Below are 25,233 nucleotides of genomic sequence, written 5' to 3' on the forward strand. Positions count from 1 at the left end.
ATCTTTAGACCCTAATGCTTTTGATATATTTTGTTAATATTTCATGATATATATGTAAATTATGAAATGTTTTATATTAAATGTTTGAGACAAATTTTCAATGAGGTTTTCAGCTTACCTTCTGAGTCCCAACTAAGATAGAATGGAAAACTCCTCTATTGAAAAAACTGCACTTCATATTCAGAACAGCACTGCTTACTATTGTAAGAGTGGCGTTAGCCTATGCCTATAGCATGTGCCATTCTAAACGTGGGAACTGTTGCTTCATAGATGTCGGTCCCCTTGGTACCCTAAAAATGCCTTCAGTCTCCACCAAGACTTCTTCATCCTGTGAATTTATCAAGGTTAGAGCAAAGCCTTTGAAAATATAAATCCTTCTCCCTGCCCCAAACATGCACAATCTGTAGCTTAGCATTAACTTGCACAGTGACTTCAGTCTTGGAGGTGGGAGGTGATAAGGGGGCTGAAGAAAACCTAGGGAATAATAGCATTTCAATACAATACTGTTAAACACGAGAAAATTGGTTTTTCGTAAGATGAACAAAGCAGTTATTTCCAGATGTTTAAAAAGTAAAATCTCCAGGATATACTGGAGTTTTGACCAAGTTTCTTCAAAAGGAAGACACCAAAAGAAAAAAGGAAAGAAATAACACTAGAGATTAGCAGCGTAATTTGAGAGAATTAACATATTGAATAATATCAACTCCTTAGAAGATGACTGTTTAAAGCTAGATGGTTTTCTAATTGATCAAAGCAAGGACTGAAGATGAGTTATGTGTATTGAATGTATGCGTGCATCTATGTCTAGACCTCTGTGTACTCAGTTATACTATCAGCTGGGTTATTAAGAGAAGATACTGAGAACTGACTTTTTAAAGCATGTGTAAGTCTTTTCTACTCTTTGATTTTAAGAAAAATGTGTTACTCATATTCTCTAACAAATAGTGACTAGCTAGCTACAAAATCAAGAATTTGGGGCAGGAATAATCTTCTATGAAGACTTAGGATTTAATGTTCACAAGTAGTCAGTGAAGGAGCAGCTACTCCACCCTGCCTTTTTTTATATTAATAAGGAAAAAAGATGATATAATCATATTAATTTAAGGTCATTGGGTATTCAGATTTGCTGAAGGAAGGTAGTTTGAATCACCTCATCCAAGCAGTGAGAGGAAGGAAAAAAGCTACATAAATAGCAAATAGGCAGATAATCTTAGCTCCAAATTACAGTGCACATAGGGGATATCATGAACTTTTTGGCATAAAAGAGGTATAGGGTATTAAAATACAAAACTATAAGGCTAAATGTCCATTTAATTCTTTTTGAGATTTCAATGTCACATGTTTGTTTTAGGTACTTCTTAAACTAAAAATAAGACCACACACGCCACCCGCCCCACACATACAATGTCCCATCTAAAATCTTCCGTTGCTTTAATAGTCTTACAGTTGTGTTCACGTCTCAGCAATGCCAAAGCAAGATAATTCCTGGAAGGAGAAATCACGTAGAGTCACTACCTTAACAAATTTTTGCATTAGGTTTAGGCTGTGGGAGTTTATTGTCTTCCCGTGATTTTTCTCACCTTGATTTCAGCACACGCATTTTGTGCGTTTTATTTTCACTCACAGTACATTTGGGGAGTTTGCTCGAATATTTGGAGCTGATTCCCCACAGATACATTCTTTGAACATTTTCTGCAGAAAGTATTTGATTGTTCATATTGTATGTTACCGTTTTTTGATCTTATTACTCTGGCCTGTACAGGCATTCAGCTGAACCCATGAAGGAGTACAGACAGCTGACTGGATGAGGAAGACATTGGGGGAAAAAACTCCCATTGTTTAGATTTCTGTCAGAGGATATAAGAATGCTTAATTTCTTTTATCTCTAGGGCTTTCATTATCATTTAAATTTCATTTTACATTAATTGATCAGGGATTAGTAAAGCCATTATGCAGAAATTAGAATAAGACAAGCCAGATGGAATGAATAATTCATGAAGTCCAATTACGTTTTATTTCTGGTGTACTTTCAAACTTGCCTCTGACTTCTCTGCTATTTTGATGTGACAATATTCACAGGAAATCAAGAGTGCCATTTTAATTTATTGTATCCCTCCGAAGGGGAAGCATTTGTAGGCAGTAGGGGTGTGCTAGTGCATTTTCCCTAAAAAACACCGATTTCAGGGCTCTTAGAAATACTGAGTAATCTAGAAAACGTGGTCCGCCTCCTACGAAGGTTCAGGGGCATTGCATTGAGCCCCGCCAGTCCACCCGATTTGGGTGAACTGACCCTGGAGAGAGAGACCAGAGACTCAGAACCGCGAGATTTTTCACCTCCCAGAAGAGCTACAAATCCCTTTAAAGTATGTATCCCCATCCCCGCCGCAGAGGAGCCATTAAAGTATAAATTTGGCCTCGAGTTGGATTGGAGGCAGAGTTGCAGCTACAGAAAACGACCGCGAGGTGGCAGGCGTTGCCTTCAATGCCAAGGGTTCTGGGTCTCCGGGACCGCCGGGGCTTCCAGATCCTTCCCCGCGGGTCTGATTCCGGCAGGCAGAGCACGCCTGGGTTCGGGCCCTGAGCGACTCGCAGAGCATAGCCCGGCGAGATCTCCGAGCTCCTGGGCAGCCCCGGCCACCTGTCTGGAATGTCTCGCACGACTGTGTCTGAAACCGCCTTCCCCCGCCCGTCCCAGCCCCCAGCCCCTAGCCCCTTAAGAGTCCCTCCCCGCCTCCCCCGCCCCCCTCCCCCCACCGTATTTACTTATGCCAGTGGACAGTTCTAGTAACATTAAAGCTGCGGTCCACCTTCTCGAGGACTTTCATCTCGGGAAGTTTTATGACACTTTGTGAATGTGCAAAGTTTTTAATTAGGCTCGCTAGACAGCCCGAGGCAGCCGCAGCGCCACAAAGTCTTCACGGTCTCTCTGCTTTACAGCACAACAAGCCGCTCTACTCCTTTGAAGACAATGCAGACTATGTGTACGATGTCATGTGGTCCCCTGTGCATCCCGCGCTCTTTGCCTGCGTGGACGGGATGGGGCGCTTGGACCTCTGGAACCTCAACAATGACACCGAGGTGAGCGGCGGCGCAGGCGCCGGGCTGGGCGGGCTGGGAGGGGGGAGCCGTCGGCCTCTCTCCGTCTCCCCCTCTCTCTGAAATGGCCTTTTTTGGACAGACCCTCCAATTGCAGCTGGGCTGCCGACCCCCCATTCTCCGCTGCTGTGCAGGGTATTGGCAGATGCGTTGGCCCCAAATCATTTAATCTCACTTCATCCCTAAACCGTGGCGGAATCTTGGACAATTGACGACCCTTCTCTGCAAAGAGCAAAACCATACGTGTTCACGCCTTTTACTGCGGGAAAGGACACTCGGGCATATTTCAGGGTGTTGAAATAACTCTATTGGCAAACACTTGGAAAAGTAAGCTTTTGTGGACTTTGACTTGAGATTGGGCTTTTAAAAGGGGCTATTTGCCAGTGTTTGCTACCTGCACAATTTCTGTTTTAAATCCATAAAAGATGATTCTCTTGACCGTTTATGTTTAGATCTATTCTCCATTTGAAATTTACAAGGTGAATAATCCTTGACTAAGATACCGAACTCACAGACAGACTTTTATAAGTTTCAAACTCTGAACATGTATGTTAAACTCAGTATTTTTTTAATGAGCTTTTAACATGTCACATTTAGAGTCCTTCACAAGTGAAAAATGTTTTCGAAAAGCAATTAACACTAGGAAATAGTCTTTAAAAAATTTTTGCTATATATATTAATGTTTTAAAAATTATGCCACGTATATTTTTCCTTTTTTACACTTTCTCAAAATTATTGAGGTGCTAATTCAGGTACCAGAGTTTTCGGTTGGGTTTTTTAAACGTGAATATTAAATGTCCTTCAGTTTAATACAATAAAATGGTCTCGTCGTCGTCTCCTGGTCTGTGATTCAGGGCAGCTCTCCATCAATAAGAATGGACAGGTAAGAAGAACAAGTGCTGAAAACTACATGTCAAGTGGAGAACGAAAGAGAGGTCTTTTGAAGTGTTCTGAGCAGGAAACAGCTCAGCCTTTTTAATTAGGAAGCCTACAGCTGGAGGATATGAGGAGGAACAGGCTCCCCTAGTATTTTTTCTGGGAGGGGGCAGGGAAATATCCTTCAGGTGTTATTATTGGGTCATTGTATCTTGCAAGATTATATAAATCTAAAACCACTGCCAAATAGTTGTCTTTTAAAAAAACTTTCCATCTACGTCTGTTTTTTCCTTTTGGCTACCAGAAGTGTATGACAAGGACAAGAGTTATGTAATGAAGCATCTTTGGAAATAAAGGGCATGAATACGTGCAGTGCCCATCATTTCAGATGTTGAAATGTTTATAACATTACTACTTTTATAGAAAGGTGTATTACTCTACGATGTGATGGTCTCCCAAAGTCTTTCATCACCGTTGATTAAAATCATATTGTTTCTCTCTGCTAGAATAAACTCAATTCACTCTAAACAACCAAAAACACATTTTCCAGATTGATTTAGGAGACCCAGTCAGAAATCAGATTTAGTAGAAGTGAGTTCAGGTGATACTCAACTATGATGTAATGGAGTGTTCTACCAACTCCATAGTAATTCCTCTGTAACTCTTCTCGTTTAGTTTTGTGTTTTAATCGGCTTTTTAGGTAAAACAAAATTAATATCTCAGCATTGCCAAACGTGTTTTCCCTTCCCTCGCTCTAGGTATCAAGAGACAACCACATAAGTGTTTTATTGTTAACCATTTTTAAAAATGGTTACTTGGCATGCAGATCGTTTAGTTTTGCGGTGATCGTAGTTCTGCTTTCACAATAATAGTAGATACGTTGAGTCTGATTCAAATCCAGTAATGAACTGAACACTTTTTAAAACACTCATTTTTGCCTTCTATCAAGTTGAATAAGATTTTTCAAATATTTGTCCAATTAGGAATTAGATTTGTTTAAAAAAAAAAACGCTGAAGTCTCAGTGTTTCTTTGTCCTTGTTCAAAATACTGTGCTTTTAAACCAAGTTATTCCGACTGCTCCTATGCGAGGATAGTTCATATTCACCTACTTCAGTGTCACCTCTACACAATGTAGTAAATTATGTATATACATCCTGTCTTTGCAATTAAAATGATTGAGTCTTTAAAAAAAAAATGAAAATATATCCGAAACTGAGATACAAGAGTAAGAAAGCCAGAGACAATATATGGATTATTTTCATTGTAGATTCATCAACTTCTGAAAGCTCATTACTGGTCAAACTAATAAAATATATTTTTGTCATTTTCTTCATGCATTTGATAATTCTTTTAGCACATGTTATAGACTGTGATAGCCTTTTTTTTAACCACTTATAATATCTATGAAAAGATATTTTTAAATGGTTAAAATATTAATTGTTCCAGTTTGCTACTTTACTTAATTCCAAATAAATAAAATTCTTTAAAATGTTTTAGGCAGAATTTAAAATGTATCAAAAAAATCACTTTCTTTTGAGTATTATATTAAGATTAAATACTTTTTATTCAATTTTTGAGATTGTTCACAGATAAAAATCTGTTATTAACTAGCATTAGAGAAAGTAGGATCCTGTATGATCTCTCTAAATTATGGAGTTAAAAGTTAACTCTGAAACTCTATAGCTGAATCGCAGATTTCTTTGCTGAGTAGCACACTAATAATAAAGTGCATTGACAGAATTATGGCCCAAACTAAATTCACATTGTTTTGGCCTTTAAAAAGTTTGGTTAAAAATTCAGTCTCCAGCACTGCACAGCAGGTCCCTTTACTGTAGAAATTGTGTATTAAAAAAAAAATGAGCTGGGGACTTTTGACATTTTTGCTGTCAATTGACATACAGTGATTTAAGCAGGTAAAAGAATTTTTATTGATTTCAAGATTAAGTTTAAACATAGATTCTTACATATGATGGAGTTTTTATTGCTATTTTAAAGATAGTTATTGGGTCAATAATATCATATAAACAGATGGTTTCAATTCCCTGAATAGCAGAATGCCAGGGGAGCTAAGGCACAGTACATGTGGTGTTTCCATCCTAATAGGACATGTTTATTAGACACAGGTCTTAAAACAGTGGCATAAGATGATGTTGGTGGCCCTCTTTTCACTATATATTTTTTTCCTTTTTTATTTTAACATTTACCTTTTTTCATTTTTAATGGGCTATTGTCATTTCCTATTCAACTTTCTTGTAGAAGGCTTGGAGATCGAGATCTGATCTATCAGTTATAAACTTCCAACCTTCAAGATGAGTGTTTACACAACTGATGATGAAAAGAGGGGCAGACCCACTAAAATTCTTTTTCCAAATATTAAGGTTCTTGTAACAAATACTGCAGGTTCCATTTCAGCACCTCTGGTTCACTTTAATAATGATTAATATTGTAATTATCAACATTGTCAGATTTCAGGTGTTTATTAAAGGAGATGTAAGGCCTTTTCTACAAGTAAGTGCTACATTCTATCAGGATATCACCCTGAGGACATTTTCAGAGTTATGGAGAACTTCCTACACCTTGGTATTGCTAGGAGGAAGAAAAAAGGTGGCGGGGGTGGGGGGGGTGAGGAAAGAAAAAAGAAAGGAGAACTTGCAGTTTTGAAGTTTCTCACCTGCTTGCTTTTTCTTCTTCTAAGCATCCCCTCCCTAATGAGGTTTTGAGGGATCAATACATTGTTTTCCCCTGAAGACGCTTAATATGACTTTTTTTCCACCATATACCCCATTCCGCCTTTTAGAGTATCCTTAATCTTGGTAAATCCTGAAATCTCCCCCTCCATTGATCCATAAATCATGACCTGATCAAGAAGTATCACATTTAGCTGCTGTGTTTGTATGTTGTTTGTGCACCCTGCATAATCAGAAGAAATATTTATGTCACTCACTGCCCATTGACTGTGGAAAAAGACTCTCCCTCTTTTCCTTTTTTTTGTGAAAGTGTCTCTTCTCTCTACTCTTTAATTCAGTGGAGCATATGACTTAAGAACAGTGAATCCTTTTCACCCCTGCACAAGGGATATATAGTACTTAATGCACATGCAGGCAGTGGTGACTCATCCAGTTAAACGTATCGTTGTGAATTCGTGTATTTAAGTTCATATTCAGAGATTCTTTGTCGTAACCCCTTTGGCAGGTTCCAACAGCAAGTGTGGCCATTGAGGGGGCATCCGCCCTAAACCGTGTTCGTTGGGCTCAAGGTGGCAAAGAAGTTGCCGTTGGGGACTCAGAAGGCCGTATTTGGATCTATGACGTCGGAGAGGTACATGTTATTTGGTTTGGGTGTTTTGTTTTTGTTGTTCAGTTTTTTTGGTTTTGTTTTTGCTTGTATATCTGGTTTGAAGACCTAGTGAAATTATTGACAGCACCTTGTGGGCCCTGAGAGCCCTCTCGAGTGCGTTTGCAAATTTCCATTGACTTCGGTGGGAGTTTAGTGAGACTTCCTCAGGGCCTAATTCGGTCTTCCGCGTCCACGCACAGGGCCGTGCGTCAGTTAGCGATCAGGCTTTCAGAGCGCTGTAGAATTCCCAGCTATCCTGTGATGGAGCATGGCGCTTCCCACCCACCGCCCCCCCCCCGCCGCTTCATGAAAATGAAAAGTTTGCCAAATTCATCATGCGAACATTGAATTTGGAATTTGTTGTTTACTTTGAAAAGTCAAGCTTTAGTTGGTGTGTTCAATTAAAAGGTATATACTATTACTCTTTAATTAAAAGTAGCCAATTAAAAAAGCTGAGGTGAATCAGAACTTCGTATCGTTTTCATGATATTCGAAGTTATTATATGCAGTGTGTACTTCTCCGGTTTATCCTGTTATATGACATGTAAAGTCATTCTGAATATCATGGTACATATCAAAAGAAAAAACTACATCTTTTCTTTCATATAAATCTCCTTGAATATTCATACTATACTTAATGTTACATTATCAGTCAATTTTACAGAAGCATATCTGTTTGTTTTTACTCTATGAGAAAGTATTGACAAGAACCTTCATTTTGGTTAAAGAGTTTTTTTCTTAAAGACAAAGAAAATATTGAACTTTCAAGCAAAACAAGAGTGTTGTGTAAATTGTTTCCGTGTAATATGAATCTAACATTTGCATTCCGGGGGAAAATATACTGCATTTGTGTATATAATGTCCTAGACCTTGGGAGTGCTCTTTGAGTGCCTGGTGGATGGGCATAGCTGATCACACTGCGAAGGGTTCTTTATGGTTTCATCAATGAGCTTTCTATAATTTTGGCAATCCTAGATGGTTTGCTCGACAATGGAACTTTTGATGATGCTATATGGTAGAGTTGGACTTTTGATGATGCTATATGGTAGAGTTGGTTGTGTTGAAACAAGCTGGATGGTGTTTGTGTGTGTGTGTATGTATGTGTTTTAATTCGGCCAGAGACAGAAACTAAATGACTTCAGAGATGGGAGTCTTCTGTTTGGGGATGTACAACTCTAAGGAGAACAGCTAGAAGAATCTCTTGTTTTCACTGCATGCCGTCTATTTCATTAGACTCCCCCCGCCCCCGCCGTCCCCCCGCTGCCCCTCAACTACTCCTGATGTCATAAGCTGAGTCATTCTAACAGTGACAAAGACTCTGTTAATATTCATCCCCAGTGGTGAAGATGCAAATGGTCCAGTGACTACTGACGTAGTTTGGAGTCTTTGAGAAAGAGAATACCCTCTGAATTAAAAATATTGCCAATATTTTTAAAGCAATATTTTCTTCAATGAATATTTAAAATCAGTGCATCTTTTTCATGGTCTTCATCATCATAAAACCAAGCAACAAAAACACTTATTCTACATTGGTTCATTTATTTAAAAATTTAAAAGGTAGCAAAGAAGGAGAATATAAAGAAACAAAAGGTTTCTCTCCTCCTTTCCTTTGTTTAGAACAAGTACAATTGTAGGAGGGAAAATAGGTATGTGGAGACATGCTCAGAGACGAAATGGTAGAAAATAGATGAAATTTAAAAACTCTTTTCTCCACTTCCCTTGCTTATACATAACGTCCCTTAATTCTCTTAAGATTATATGCAACATTAATTGTTTTATCCAAGAGGGCTGAAAAGCAGAATAGTCTAACAATCTGGTTTATTTAAAGTAAGGCATTTTGAAAAATCTGTATGCTGACCACAAATGATTTGTGGTCATATATTCATATATATGTAATATACATTCACACACACCACCTCTAGGCAATAAGAAAATACAACATAACATATACACAGAATTTTCTGCAATAAGGTGATTTTATAGCCATTGGACAACATTACTTGAATATGACTCATACTGGGGGAGTATGTATGATTTTGTAGAAGTTGCTTTGGCTGATATATGGCTGCTAAAACTTCTTCCTAGGTTGTTGTCATCATTTCTAAGTTGTAAAGTGTTGTCATACTCATATTTCTCCTATCATGCCAGCAGATCAGGCTGGTTTTCATTTTAGTATTATTGCCCTTACTTTTCTAAGGGACATTACAGACTATGGAAATGTCTGCAACTCTAGGCCAGTCTCATCTATTGTCTGGAGTCTAGACAGGCTATAGAAAAAAATCTCTGTGACATAATAGGCCCCAAAATTTGTAGGGTTGTTTATCCCTACAAATTCACTACCAGGGGGAAAAAAAAAATGGGGGGGATATGCTCTTTTATTGAGAGTAGGTAATATTATAATCTTCGAGCCCTTTTCTGAATGACCGAAAATCAGGATAAGCTTATACGTTTGAACAGTTCTTTCTGTATTGTTTGATCCTAAAAAGTAACCTATAGCTCAGAAAAACTGAGACTTGACAAGATAATTTTGTTGTAAGTATAGTTTTTCTCTTAAATTTGTAAATACCTTACAAAAATATTTATATGTATTTTGGGGGAGAAATAGAGGGGTCCTTTTCTGTTTCTCTTTGCTTGCCTCTATAGCCTGTTCTAAGTCTCTGAAGACCAACTCTGTAGAGGTTCCACGTTCCTAAAAGGAAAGACAACTCCTCCAGCTGAGTTTAGCTGAAGCCCACTTCGGAGAGATGGTAGCTCATAGGCAAATGCTGCCATTACTGTAATTACTATTGTCTCGTTCACTAAACCTAGACCTGACAGAGCACAGCTGTCCTTAGAAGGGCACCCCCTAAACAGTGCTTCCCCAGCCTTCCTAATCACCTACACTGCAGAAAGCCAGGTGGAGCGCCTTCACGGCAACCTGGCCCATTTAGAATTTGAGGTCAAATCCAACGCTGGTGCACGACTGACGAGAGGGAAGGGGTTTAAGCAGGAAGTGATTTTAAAAGGAAAAAAATACAGAGAAAGAAAAAATATGTCACTGAGGATCAGATTGCCAGGAGACAGTGCTACCATTATCTGTATCCAAAACTAGTCCTCCAGGCCCCATTAAAACAGAGCCCATCACCAGGGTCACGCTGGCCTTTGGATAGAAAACCTTGCTTTGTGGAACCCTCTAGGAAGAAGATGGAACACTTTTCGATAAGCCTTACAATACAATCTGTATAAGGAAGTAAATGGTAGTTTTTAGAGGACACTCTGTTGCTCCATTTTCCTTGGGACCAGTACATAGAACTGGTGTCTGTCTACCGGAGGACATCTCACATTCATTCTCCCATGGTTTACTTGACTGAGACCTCTGTTAGGCTGAGGAGAAGGGAGGAGGGGGCAGCAGGCTATCTTTCGTAAGGTCCTGTTTCAGAGCGAGGCTGGCTTCATGGTTGTCCCACCTGTGCCATCTTGCAGGGCCCCGTGCAGAGGAGCCCTGAGCTTGGTTTAATGCTCTGTTGTCATTGTCTTCCAACTGTTAAGACATTTTTCAACAAGGTACTCCATGTTTCCATTTTGCACTGGGCCCCTCAAATTCTGTATTCCCTCCTGTCCACAAGAGTATTGCTTTCAATACCACTCACAATGCAGATCAGAAATTAAAAATTTTGGCCTTGACCTAGACAATTAGGAAGAAGGAGAAATCTTTATAGAGATATGGTTAAATGTAGTGCATGCCGTATGATATTATTATTACCTACTCCTTAAGACTATTCAAAAATGTTGGATGAGAATAGCAATGACATTATATTCTGAATATCACATTTGGATATTTGGTGGATATTCTAATTTACCTCCCCACAACCCTCTTTTGATCACATCATAATTTTAACTGAAAGTATAATAGAGTTTTGGGAAAGATCTCTATGATGCCTACTTTAGGTGGAGTCGAGAGGGGCAGCCTTTCTCTGTCCACCTCGGTGTCAAGAACCTCCTGATAGAGGTTCTGTGACTCCTGTGACTGCCAATGGAGAGAGCTCCATTCAAGCCCAGGTAGACGTGCCTTCCTGTGAGACCTCACACTCAGCCAGAAGGGCGCTGCAGAAAGGGACTCTGGTGTCACAGTCGTTAACAGTCGTCTGCCTCATCTCCTGTCCCAGCCGAGGCTGCAGCTGCTGCAGGGAGTCCCAGCACAGTGCGCCCATGATCATGCCCTCCTCTTATGTACAGTTGTCCTCCATGACTTTTAAGATGATGGCAGAGAGCAGTGGCTCGAATCCAGATTTACTGATGCAATTTATTATGAACTTCTGAAGGGGTAAACAGAGGATTGTGTATGAGCTCACTGAAACCATCAGATTGAGTCTGTCCATCCTTTTTTTTTTTTCTTTCTGGTACATTTAAATAGCAAAGGCATGAGTAATATCTCAAGGTCTACGACTAAGGAGGTACAATATAAAACAAGTGTTTTCAGGTAGGCCACATGATGCTTTGTTTATATAGCATACATTTTTGGTTGTTTGATTTGAGCATTGTATCTGGAAAATATACTGTACACGTTTATTTTCACAGATAGGGGTCTATTTTCTTTGCAGAGCAGGTGCTTAACTCCCATTAGCGTAAATGGAAGTTATGTGAATTCAGTGAAAGACAGAGAAGACCCCTTTTATTATTTGGCTATAATTTTAATTCTATTCATGCATCTTAAAAGTTACTTAAATAGACAGTGGTTGCATGCACCATTTAAATTTTCTAAGATCTACACTTGAAAATGAGCCTAGCTCTTGAATAAGTTTCCAGGATTTTGCTCCCCAAACTGTGGGATGCAATCTGTTTGTTTTGGAGCTGTATGATCCCATTAAATTAATTGAAAGATGGGTAAGATAACAAGTCAGAAATTAACTACAAATATAACCTGAAAATGTTGAGTGTATTCTTCTTGAGAATACACTCACAGAGACCTGTTCATCATTGTCGGATTTTTAAAAATGATGTGTGAACACACATATTCTTAAGAATTAAAAATAAAAATTACTCCCTGCTGTGGCTCTTTACCGAATAGCGAGCTTTTCTATTTATATATACGTACGGAGCTGATTTTACCAGCACATGGGCCAGCGAGTATAGAATTATTCACGTGTCCTGATGATTGATCGTCAGCCTAGCTACCTGTCTTTCTTGCAGATGTGTTTTATAGAAAGCCCGTTGCCATTTTTAATGCTTCATTGCTGTCACACAGATGCAGCTGTCATAAATATCCCCTAACAACTATGTTTGCTGCTTATCTGAATTAGTTAGAATGCTGTTTGCAGCACCAGTTGTGAAAGAAGCAGTTTATCTTCCACCTCCTATTATTTCTTTTTCCATTAACCTCTTCTAGAGAAGACTGTTTTCAGTTGTGACGAATACTCATAAGTTTCAAATCCCTGATTGTTTTTACAGTAGTCAAATGATAAAATTCCAAAATCATTTCAGCCTAAAGTAGAATCTGAAAAATAAAATGGCAACTTAAAAACTAATTTGGGAGATGAATAAATCTTATCGTCCCAGCTTTATTTGCTTGGTATCCCATTCACTAATTACCTAAGGAAATGTGTATTAATCTCTAAAGTTTAACCCTGAGCTTTGGCAACATTTCATATAGCTTGTTTGATATGACTCTTTGGGGCCAAAAGAATGGCAGTCATTTTATTACAAATTTTAATAAATACAATAAATTTGACATTTGTCAATGTGTTAAAAAGGCCTTGAAAATTTTTTAGAAAGGAAAAAGGCAGGAGAATACGAGAGATCAAATGCAACTGCTAAAACCGTAAGCATGAATTTAAATGTTCATTTTTTAAAAAGATTTATTTATTATTTATTTACTTTTGGCTGCATCAGATCTTAGTTGCTAAATGTTCATTTGAATATATTTTAAAGCTGAAATTAAAAATTAGAATGAAAAGTTTACTTGGATTCCCAATAGGAAAAATGACCTGTGCAATATACTTTAGAATGATGGTCAAGGTATGATAATGTAAGAGGACTATTAAAATGTGCCTCAAACCATTCTCATAGCCAGCTAGAATAAGAATAAAAGCAAAGAGATTCCATGAGCCATTTTCCTTGCAGCTTAAGTAGCAGTTCTACGTAGGAGCACCTGATAAACTGGAAGTACTGGGAGTCAAAAAGGGTTTGAGCAAAACACAAAATAAATAACAATACACGTATGGTTTTTAAGTCGATTACACGGAGGCAATAATTGTTTGTTTTGTGGAACGATTTCATGTTTTCCAGTAGGACAGTGCCTACATCAGTTTTCCACAGGAATTTGTGCTCTAAATAATCCCCCTCTGTGGGGAAGGGGGGGGAATGCAGAACACAAAATAAGTTAAAGTGAAATTTGGGGGTTGATTCAAATAAGAGTTCCTTAATGAAAAAGAACTGCACTCGAAATCAGTCGATTTAATTATTGTGCTCTATGAAAGCCATTATCCCCTGCTGATGACGAGCCTGATAGCATAGCTAAGCTCTGGGAGCCTCCAGAAGAGAAGGGCAGAGCTAGGCTCAGCTTACCAGAGTCCAGTTATAATCACCCAAAACACTTGTGTTTCTCATTAAATGAGTGTGGCCATAAGTTGCTAGACTCTTGAAGGTCTTTTAAGTAGTAGCTTATTCTTCAGTAGATAAACAATATTTTTATCTTTTGCTGATACTAAACACTTCTTTTGGTTTTTCCCTCCATTGCAAAGACTTTGGCATAAACTATTCTGTGATGCCAAAATCCAGATAAAAACTGAAAATCCAGATACTTAGTTCTGCCAGTAATATCTAGATATTTGATGACATAGAAGCAAAACATTTGGGATTTTTCAACTGGACTTTTCAGTTTTTAACCTGAATTTTTATTATCATAGCCAGAAACCTGTGCAGTTAAGTCAAAAGCACAAAGGCATATATTTGCATGGGCAGATTTGGGGTGCTAATAAATATAATTATATAAAATAAGCTACTTTGAAATAATATATTCATTTCCATGTCATAATAAATTATATTTGAAATAAAATAATCTGATTAAAATGGACGATTATAATTTTAGTATTAACTTGATTTCTTCTAGGAGAAGTGTTGTAAAAAGAAAAGTGCTATTCCAATTAATGTTATAATTATCTTATAGTGAATGTAGTCACAGTGGCTTTTATTTTGATAATTACATATGTAAAAGACCATGATTAAACTAATTATTATATAAATAGTGTGCTTATTCAGGTAGCATTAGTGTATAAAAATGGATTTAAATATATTTTCAAGCCACTTTTTTCTGAATTGATAATACTTAATGACTTTTATATATTATGGAGTAGTTGATTAAGTGAAAACACTAATATCTAATTTTATAAAAACCAAATGTGTGCAGAGTAATCTGCAATATTCAATGAAATTAATATATTCCCATTTTGGTGATAAATGGTCTTTGACTATAAACCTTCTGAAACAAGTATCAGTTTGTATAATTAATCATCTTTATGATTCTTCTGTGGTTTCAAACTGTCCTCTTCAATAGCAGTTTGGATTTTGAAGCAGTCATTAATTATAGTGTTAATTTTTTTTATGTCTAACAAAATTGTGTTTAGTTTTAGAATTTCAAAACTGCTAAACTTTATCTTGAAAAATTACTGCTTAGAACGGTAGCCTCAAATCACAGCTTAGACCAGCCCGAGCATGAAGCTGCTTCAATCATATGTGAGTCTAGATTAACACTGGCCTGTATAGAAATGAAGTTATTTGTTTCTTCTGTGAGTATGTGTGTTACTATTGGTATATCTAAAATAGAATATGAAATCAAATATCTGCCTATACATGTTGATGTATAAATATTTATATGCCATACAGGCTGGACTTGCAAAGGGAGGAAGTGAATGAATCATTCTATTCTACTTTCAAGGAAGGTCTGCATGAATTTTTGAGAATGTCAGCTATCAGAACATCTTTCCCATTTTAAAACATGAATTATTGATCAACCATTTAGGGAATGTCAGAGCTTAACATTGTAGAAGAAAGTTTGCACTCTTACTTTTTAGGCTGGCCGATAAAGCTGATCGTGGTCCATTCCCCGAGATCTTTGTCCTCAACATTTAGACAGGATCTTCTATTTTTATTTGTCTTGGCATTAAAAACCCTTAGGAAAAAACTGAACATCTTCTAGTATCCTAAGAACTAGGCACCCTTTGACTGAGGGGAAAAAATCAGTCTGGCAGCCCTCCTTTGGCTTATCACATTCCTCAGTAGAGTTTTTCTGATTTTAGAGTGCCACATCCACAGAAACATAGGTACTTGCCAGTTGTCTATTTGAACAGGATAACCTGGCCTAGCACAGTGCCTGGCACATAACAGGCACTCAGTAAATAATTCGGTGAATGAATGTTTCACATGTGAAAGTTGAAGGTTAAGGAAAAGCTTAATGGTGTGAAGCGTTCAGAGGGCAGCCTCCACATTGGCTATAGATGAATGGACAGGAAAAATCCTTTGACTATATTTGCATGGTAAAAGATACATAGAAAATATATTTAGAAAAGAGTGCTTGTCCTTCCTCTCCAGTCTCTATCCCAGTCACTCTCCCCTCCTTTGCTTCTACCGTTTTTTTGTGTGGCTCCGGATGTGCGTGCAGGCTCAGCGGCCATGGCTCATGGGTGCAGCCGCTCCGCGGCATGTGGGATCCTCCTGGACCGGGGCACGAACCCACGTCCCCTGAATCGGCAGGCGGACTCTCAACCACTGCGCCCCCCGGGAAGCCCCTCTGTTGCTTTTAAAAGTGAGCAGTTGGTCACTAGAGGTAACAGAAGAGGAACAGTTTATTCAAATAGTCGTCAAACCACTGGAAAAATGCTTCTTTTTCATTTTGCTTTTTTTGGACACTATAGATATGGTAAATCATGAACTACATTATAAAAATACCTCTTTTATGCCCAAACATTCAGTAGGAGGGAATAACATTTCTTTTATTACCTTGGTAAATGTTTTTAAGATGTTTAGCAATAAGCCTTCTTTTTGTCAAAACTGCTTAGATGCAGTGGTTGCTAGAAATTTACTAGAAAACCTATAGTTAATATCAGAAAGAGAAAGGATATATGTTTAGTCAGCTGGTATGAAAGATCAGTTTGAGTAGCATATGCTTTTTCATTTCCCTGTCAGTTTCTTGATCTTTTGTGTTATGGACAAAGAATGGTAGTGAAGTTTAAAAAGTTTATTTTCCATTGTTGCCCACCAGCCAAAGTTTTTAGCAATTTTTTCCATCTTTTGGACAGAGAAACAGATTGTTCTAAATAATAGAAAAATAATGCTGAAGACATTTCTAAAGAAAAGAGAGTGACAAGATTTTGATACAAATGTGAACAAGGTCATCGTTAAGCCATAGTGAATTAACTCTTTTTCAGCTGTGTGGGTTCTTCCCCCCTCAGGTAAAAACTTCAGAATTTTGTCACACTTCCCATGATGCTAAATTTTAACATGAAGAATAGTTCTAAATGTTCACTTTTTAAGAATAATGTTTAAAATTATTTCCTTCCGTGTTTGCTGGCTTATTGAAATTGATATAGACTCGTATTTGTTACTGTTTACTTTTGACTTTTATGTCCTAACTTAATTTTTTTTCCTTAATTGGGTGGTAATGGATTTTTTAAAAGTATTGTTCTAACAAACATGCTATAAAAGTCAAGCACTCATTTAAAGATACTAGGAAGAGAACTTTAGCAGAAAGATCTCAAGCTTCATGGGTGGATAGAGGGTTCCCTTAGATGGGATTTTCAGAAAAAAGAAATTCTTTCTTAACCAAAAAATAATCAGATATCATCAGACTACCATAGCTTAGCATGATGCTAAATTTCACAGAAATTTTGACCTACTGACTGGTAACAGCAGATGCTACAGAATGGAGACTAATGTAACTTCTACTTTCTGGACTTCTCTAAATACTAAGTTACCACACAGTATATCTTTTCGTGGTGGAGCACTGTAGTATACTTATGCGCTCTGTATACTGGCATTCTGGCTTGGAATTTTGGTTCGTGGTTTCATCCATTGTTACCAGTGATGCTAGACTCTCCCACGAGTTAAATACAGTGGAGCTTGGTCTCGTTCTGTTCTGGCAGCTGTTTCATTGCTTATGACCTCCCGCTTTGCTTCCCTCTGTGTGTGTGGCAAAGGGAAGTGTCCTAAAAAATATAGGCTTCCTCTGAACACAAATGTGTGTTTGTACACCGGTAAGTTCGCAGTCTCCTGAATTGGGGTGCCATTAACTGTTGTACTTCTTAAAAAGCTTTTAGAGCTTAGAAGGGTTTAGCAGTTGTTCTGTGGAAACCCATGTTCACGTCCACGGTTTCTTTAAATGCATTAGCAACAAGAACAACAAAATCAGCGTGCATTAAAGTGAAAAGGTAATTCGTAAGATATCGTTTTAAAGAAAACTTTCATTTTTAGGTTAATACAGGAGCTGAATTGTGTATCTCTTTGGAATCCATGGTTAACGTAATTGTCTCAGACTTTTTTTTTTTATAATGACTCCATTTAATTGAAAGATGACAAAGATGCTGCCGAACCACACATCCTGGAATATTTATCCTGAAACCTGGAGTCCTACTCATTTTAATTTGCTTGGGTTCTCAGATACGTTAAGCGTGGCACACTGAAATTACAGAATGCCTTTCTGTCTTAATTATCCAAGATATTTTTAAAAAGTAACCTGCTTTTATACTAGGCAGTGCCTGAGACGGATACTTTTAACATAAAAAATACAGCATTGGGCTGGTAGGAGTTACTGCAGATAATGCAGCTATTTAAAATCAGCTGCTAGGTACTATAAACCCTTTAAAATTACTAACAAATGAGGGAGGCTTGACTGAGGACTGCTTAGAATGGTTAGCCATGTGCTTATAAAAAGGGACACATGCATGATATTTGTGTGCTTAACCCTGGTTATAAAAAGTCATTTGATTTTTATAACAGCATGTTCAGTGGTTACAAGGCCTTACAACTTGAGCTAAAAATGTAGACTCCCACCATAGAAAGTGCCATGAAAAGGAAATAGCTTGGGCTTCCCTGGTGGCGCAGTGGTTGAGAGTCCGCCTGCCAATGCAGAGGACACGGGTCCGAGCCCTGGTCCGGGAAGATCCCACATGCCGCGGAGCAACTAAGCCTGTGCGCCACAACTACTGAGCTCTAGAGCTCACAAGCCACAACTACTGAGCCCACGTGCCACAATTACTGAAGCCCATGCACCTACAGCCCATGCCCCACAACAAGAGAATCCACTGCAATGAGAAGCCTGTGCACCACGACACAGTGTAGCCCGTGCTGGCTGCAACTAGAGAAAGCCCATGCACAGCAACGAAGACCCAACGCAGCCGAAAATAAATAAGTAAATAAGTAAATTTATAAAAAAAAACAGGTTGACAAAGCTGTATTGGTCATGTTTGAAAAATGAAAAAGATGCATGTGTATGTGTGTATTTACAAGGAATAATTATACTTGGAATTTGATTTTTAAATTAACAAAACGTCCTCTGACAGGATTTTTCTTGTGATCTGAAAGAACCCTTTCCCCACACCCAGTTTGTGAAACTCAGTCATACATTTAATAATAGCTATCTAGGAAATGATTTGTATGGGTTTTTAAGAAAGCAAATATGATCAAATCTAAGGTGTACTTCTAAAAAATGCAGTGCTCTATGTAGGTGAAAAGAAGAAAATGGAAGAAAGAAAATAGGTAAGGAAGCGAAAAAAGAAAAAAGGAAAAAAATTGGAGGAGAGGGAATTACCATTAAGAAGGAAAAATATAGGGTGAACAACATCATTTATCTGGGGTTTATAATGTGCCAAACACTGAGCTTAAGCTTTTTATATTTGGGGGGAGATCTTGTTTAATATTCACAATGGTCCTAGGAGTTAGTGGAAAAATTCCTTTTTCTCACAAATGAAGTGAAGATGTTAAAACATACATTTCCTAAGGACACCCAGGAAATTATTGGCAGAGCTGTGAAAGAAACCATATCATCTGGGTGCTGTCTGAGGTGGAAAAAAGTCAACCCTGGCTCCATTCTCAAAATCTAGTTATCGTGCAATCTGTGCCTCCCTTTAGGTACACAAGAAACCCAGGAAGCCCAGGCAGGACACCCAGTGGTTAGCCTAATTAGTTATTTGGGGATGGGGTAGGGCAGGATCTAGGGGCATCCTCCATTCCATTCAGGCGGGAGGAGGCTGGGGGGCAGACCCATGACACAGCCTCAGAACTAGGGGGATGAAGGGGGAGGATGAAAACGATCAATTTTCATGAATTTTTCCACAACTTTTGCGCTTTTGCTTTTTATTTCTGACCTTTACATCTTCCAGGAATCTTAGAAGATTAAAAATATTTAGAATCTTTGAGCAGGTGACTCAAAACACATTACCTGCCTGCCATGGTATGCTGGCATTTCCTAAAGGGGTGAGGCTCCTGATTGCCCACACTGATATGCGGTAAGTTACATGGTCTTGAGCAAATCATTCAGCTCCCTGTCCTTCTGTTTCCTGTCTGTCAGAGAGAGGTCTGCTTCTTAATGTCCTCACATAGCAAAATTAGAATTAATTCTTAAAGCAAAACCACAAAGATGATATCGAATTGATACGTATGCCACTCACATATGTGATTTTTAGGAACATGTTCAATCTGAGTAACTGTTCATAGAACAAGAATGCATGACTATTCTGTGTTGAACTCATAATACTTTCTTCACTTAGATTACCTTTCTCATCCTCTCCACCTCTCTTTTGATAAATGGGTCAGACACCATCATCCCCATTTTACAATTGAGGCAATGAGAGGTTAAGTGCCTGACCATGGCCAGTAACCAAGATGAAAGCAGGACTTAAGTTTCCTGTCCAAATCTAAGGCTCATTTTACCTCCTCCTTAGGGGCAAATTACTGCTTCAGAAACTACCTTTGGCCTTAGTTCCCTTGGCTGTAAATGTATGGTCATATCATATCTATAAGAGGCACCTACTCTTAGAGCTAAGATTTTGTTATCTCAGGAATCGGCTCCCTGAGTGCTTTTGGCACAAAAATGCTTTATACATTTAGCAAAAAGTTAGAAAACAATCATCCAATTGCGAAGGGGGGTGGTAAACTGGCGAGTGGTGAACCCTGGCTGAAGCAGTAGAAGAATCTGAGTCACCTCTGACCTAGGATGTGGATGTTGGTGGATGAATCTGAAGGCCCAAAATGTTTCCAGATCCACTTTGACTCAGGACAATACTGGTCAATTTTTTCGGGCCCTTTTTTATGGTAGTCCCTTGATATAACTCTGGGCTATTTCCTTCACAGTGCTTCTCAAATATGTTTTTTAAATTAATTGAAATTGTTCATCACCATTAGACACTTGTGAATATTCTTCCTATCAGAAATTTAAATTGTTTGAAAATTATTCTAAACTTATTTTCAGGGGGAAAAAATCCATAGTGATGGTCTAGATTTAGCCTTAATGCCTTGACAGAAACCTGAAGAGATGCTGAAGCCATGTCATTAACATGCCATTTGCTTCCCTGCTACTCGCTTGACACACAACACATACCAGGAAATGTTGCAGTTATCACTGTAAGAAGGTAAATTTTAGGTTACTCTACTCACTTTCTGAATATCAGTAAAGTTTAAAAAAAAAAAAAAACCTACGCCAGTATTCACACATTTTGACCTAAGAAAACACTATAATTAATATTTATAGTCATCATATGCCAAAATGATTCATCACTGTATCTTTAGTCCTACCACAGTGCCTGCCATATAGCTGGTACTAAGTCCATGATGACTAAATCAGTATTGAATAGATATATATATGCTAGTTAGAAGGGCATGACAGCAGTCTTTCTCTTAATCAAAGAAACGAGCAGAGTTTTTTATCCTACTTAATGATTAAGGTAAAATTGGATTAAAAGTCTCCTAGAGAAAGTTTCAGATGCACTTATGCTCATGAACTTCTTTTCTAGACATTTCTAATAAGAGAGAACCAAGTGAGAAGAGTCAGGAACTGCCAAGGGTAAGAAGGACACAGTTCTGTCCAAACAGATGCTGTTTACAGCCAAAGATGTAAAATGAAAAGAGTGGTGGTCTTGTGTGTTAGGATACCTGTTTGGTCTTACCTACAAGTAATTCAGATGCCAAAAATTATTACTTTGGGTGTGGAAACAGCCTGTGAATACACATTCAAGCTAAGATTATACTTAAAGTGCTTCCTGATGGTGATATTTAACTCTAAAAATGGGGCAGTGTGCACCTCACCTTCTAACATTATGATGATCTTGGATTGTTTTTATAGTCAGCTAGATGAAAAAGTGTGATAGGATGAGGTAGATAAATTTAAGTTTCTAGAAGCAATTGTGTTCTCATCCTGTTCTAATCAAGAATTTTGTGTGTGTGAACCAAAACAAGCTAACTTTTCTGTGAAGTTTATGGTATTCTAGAGAGGAAAATGCTTGGCAGAGCAATTTAAAAAAGAAAAAACAAACTTCTAATATTTTCCCAACCTAAATGAAACTTTCACAGATCAAAAAGACAAGATATGTTAGAATACTGTGAAACATTTTGTGAGGGTGAATCTGTATTTTTAAGGACAAATATAGTACTATTATTTCCATCACCATGGAAAAGGTCAAATGTATTGCAGTAGTTCCACAGTAGGGTATATTTTTTATCAGAAACTTTTAAATTTGATAAAATTCATTCTTAGATTAATATATAGAAATCTGTTGCATTTCTTTACACTAACAATGAAATATCAGAAGGAGAAAGTAAAAATCCCATTTAAAATAGCATCAAAAATATAAAATACCTACCAGGAATTCCCTGGTGGTCCAGTGGTTAGGACTCTGTGCTTTCACTGCTGAGGGCCTGGGTTCCGTCCCTGGTCAGGGAACTAAGATCCCGCAAGCTGTGGGGTGCAGCCAAAAAAAAAAGTATATTTATTTATTTATTTATTTTATATATATATAAATATATTTATATAATATATATATAAAATACCTAGGGATAAACTTAACCAAGGAGGTGAAACACGTATATGCTGAAACCTATAAAACACTGATAAAAGAAAGTGATTCAAAGAATGGAAAGATATCCATGCTCTTGGATTAGAATTAATATTGTTAAATGGCCATACTATCCAAAGCAATCTACAGCTTTAATGCAATCCCTATCAAAATACCCATGACATTTTTCACAGAAGTAGAACAAATCCTAAAATTTACATAGAACCACAAAAGACCCAGAATTCTGAGGAAAAAGAACAAAGCAGGAGAAATAACCCTTCCAGACTTCAGACTGTACTACAAAGCAATAGTAATCAAAACAGCAATGGTATTGGCACAAAAACAGGCATAGATCAATGGCACAGAATAGAGAGCCTAGAAATAAACTCACACACCTACAGTCAATCTGTGACAAAGGAGCCAAGAATATACAATGGAGAAAAGACAGTCTCTTCAACAAGTGGGGCTGGGAAAGCTGGACAACATGTAAATCAATGAAATTACAATATCCCTCATACCATATACAGAAACTCAAAATGGTTTAAAGAACTAAATATAAGAAATGACACCATGAAACTCCTAGAAGAGAGCATAGGCAAAACATCCTCTGACATAAATCATAGCAATATTTTCTTAGATCAGTTCCCCAAGCAAAAGAAATAAAAGCAAAAATAAACAAATGGGACCAAATCAGACCTAAACTTCTATAACAGCAAAGCACAGCCTATGGAATGGGAGAAAATATTTACAAATGCTGCTACTGACAGGGGGCTAATCCAAAACATACAAACGGCTCATACAACTCAGTATCAAAAAAACTGAACAACCCAATCAAAGAAATGGGTAGAAGACCTAAATAGACGTTTCTCCAAAGAGGACATAGAGATGGCCAACAGGCACATGAAAAGATGTTCAAAATCCATAACTATCAGAAAAATGCAAATCAAAACCACAACTTGGTATTATCTCACACTGGTCTGAATGGCCATCATCAAAAAGGCAAAAAATACTAAATGCTGGGAGAGGGTGTAGAGAAAAGGGAACCTTCTTACACTGTTGGTGGGAATGTAAATTAGTGCAGCAACTATGGAAAACAGTATGGAGGTTCCTGAGAAAAAATAAAACTAGAGCTACCATATGATCCAGCAATCCCACACAGCAATCCACATACCCAGCAATCCTGGGTATGTATCTGGAAAAGATGAAAACTCTAATTGGAAAAGATACATGTACCCCAATGTTCATTGCAGCACTATTTACAATAGCCAGGACATGGAAGCAACCTAAATGTCCACTGACAGATGAGTGGATAAAGAAAATGTGATGTAGATACACAGTGGAATATTACTTAGCCATAAAAAATAATGAAATAATGCCATTTGCAGCAATATGGACAGACCTAGACATTATTATACTAAGTGGAGTAAGCCAGAGAAAGATAAATATCATAATATCACTTATATGTGGAATCTAAAAAATGATACAAACGGATGTAGATACAAAACAAACAGACTGGCATAGAAAACAAACGTACAGTTACCAAAAGGGAAGATGGGGGTGGGAAGAGATATATTAGGAGTATGGGATTAACAGACAGAAACTACTATATGTAAAATAGATAAGCAACAGAGATTTACTGAATAGCACAGGGAACTATATTCAATACTTTGTAGTAATATAAAATAGAAAATAATCTGAAGTATATATAATTGAATCACTTTACTGCATACCTGAAACAATTTTTAACTCAACTATACTTCAATTTTTTTAAAAAAAACTCGAAGATTTTACTTACAAAACCCTTTAAATTTTGTTTTATTAATGGTAAATATTAAAATTACTACTTTGATTTCTTTAACAAATAAAGGAACGAGACTACCAAAAAATTTGTCTTTGAAAAGTTAGATGCACAATTTTATATGTCATCAGTGATACTCAGTTCTGTCCCAGACTGTATCTGGACACATATTCAACCCTTAATGTTTCATAATATTAGAGTTGTTTCTTAAGTCTTGCCGTTACCACTACATGAAACTATGTAAACACATTGACCTGTTTTGTTTTAGTATATTGTTTCTATACATTGCTATCAATAAAACATTACATATGGTATCATATAGTAACTTAAATTTGTGCCATTTTAACCAATAATAAGTACAGTGTTACGTTTAGAAGCCAAACCCCTCGAGTATATCACTTTTACTAGTGAGATCTGCTTTTTTCCAATATTTAACGTTACATGAAGTTACGAGGCATTTTAGATTTAACTTGATTCTCACCTTATATGAGAAAAATTTATGTTATCAGGATTCGCTTTTGTATCTTCTTGGGCTTTTTGTTTTGTTTTTGTGGTTCTTTCTGGGAGGGCTTGGTCAGGAGCTGGAGAAAAGACAAGAAAGAGTGGACCTATTCTTTCATATAAATATGTTGCCAACCTTTTCCTGCTCATACTTTTTGTTAGCTCTTTGTATAATTTATTTTGAGGACTTCATTTCCCCAGTGCAGTATTTTGTAAAATTGAAGAGAAAAATGAATAGTAGAGCATAGGAAAATAACTCAAAGTTGAGAAAATGAACTGAGCAAAGGGGTAACAGTGCCATTCAAGACTGTTGTGAACTTGTGTCACTGTCTAAAAAGGAATTTGGATTCATTTCAATAACTAGGGAAGTACTTAACCATCCAGAACTCAACTCATACGACTAAATGGGAGTTCTTGTTAGTACTCCGTTTCTCCAAATAAGAAATAACAAAGAAGTACCCAAAAAAAAGTTGTTAAAAGAAAAAAAAACTTACTTCTCCCACCTGTATATCATTTCCAGAATTAAATCCTTGAAACATTTAACCTCAGGACAGAGCACTAATTGAAGGACGGTACTTTGTAGGATGATGATGCCACCCTCCAATAAG

At 37.4% G+C, this 25,233-nt stretch overlaps 1 protein-coding gene and 1 long non-coding RNA gene across 5 annotated transcripts in view; one reads left to right on the forward strand and one right to left on the reverse strand.

Moving 5' to 3' along the window:
• DYNC1I1 (dynein cytoplasmic 1 intermediate chain 1) overlaps positions 1 to 25,233 on the forward strand; it is a 497,106-nt gene that overhangs the window by 467,390 nt on the left and 4,483 nt on the right. For all 4 annotated transcript variants that reach the window (XM_049715134.1, XM_049715135.1, XM_049715136.1 and 1 more), the window contains 2 exons: positions 2,938 to 3,078; positions 7,166 to 7,291. In XM_049715134.1, coding sequence (XP_049571091.1) covers positions 2,938 to 3,078; positions 7,166 to 7,291 — 267 coding nt within the window. The remainder of the gene's footprint in view (positions 1 to 2,937; positions 3,079 to 7,165; positions 7,292 to 25,233) is intronic.
• The window catches only part of LOC117199827 (uncharacterized), a 33,697-nt gene continuing 17,045 nt past the window's right edge, over positions 8,582 to 25,233 (reverse strand). Inside the window, exons 3-6 of the long non-coding RNA XR_004481160.2 lie at positions 24,606 to 24,705; positions 22,135 to 22,229; positions 15,912 to 16,103; positions 8,582 to 11,604 (exon numbers count right to left, since the gene is read on the reverse strand). This is a non-coding gene — a long non-coding RNA (uncharacterized LOC117199827). The remainder of the gene's footprint in view (positions 11,605 to 15,911; positions 16,104 to 22,134; positions 22,230 to 24,605; positions 24,706 to 25,233) is intronic.

The sequence above is a fragment of the Orcinus orca genome, chromosome 9 (assembly GCF_937001465.1).
Source record: "Orcinus orca chromosome 9, mOrcOrc1.1, whole genome shotgun sequence".
Classification (NCBI taxonomy): domain Eukaryota; kingdom Metazoa; phylum Chordata; class Mammalia; order Artiodactyla; family Delphinidae; genus Orcinus; species Orcinus orca.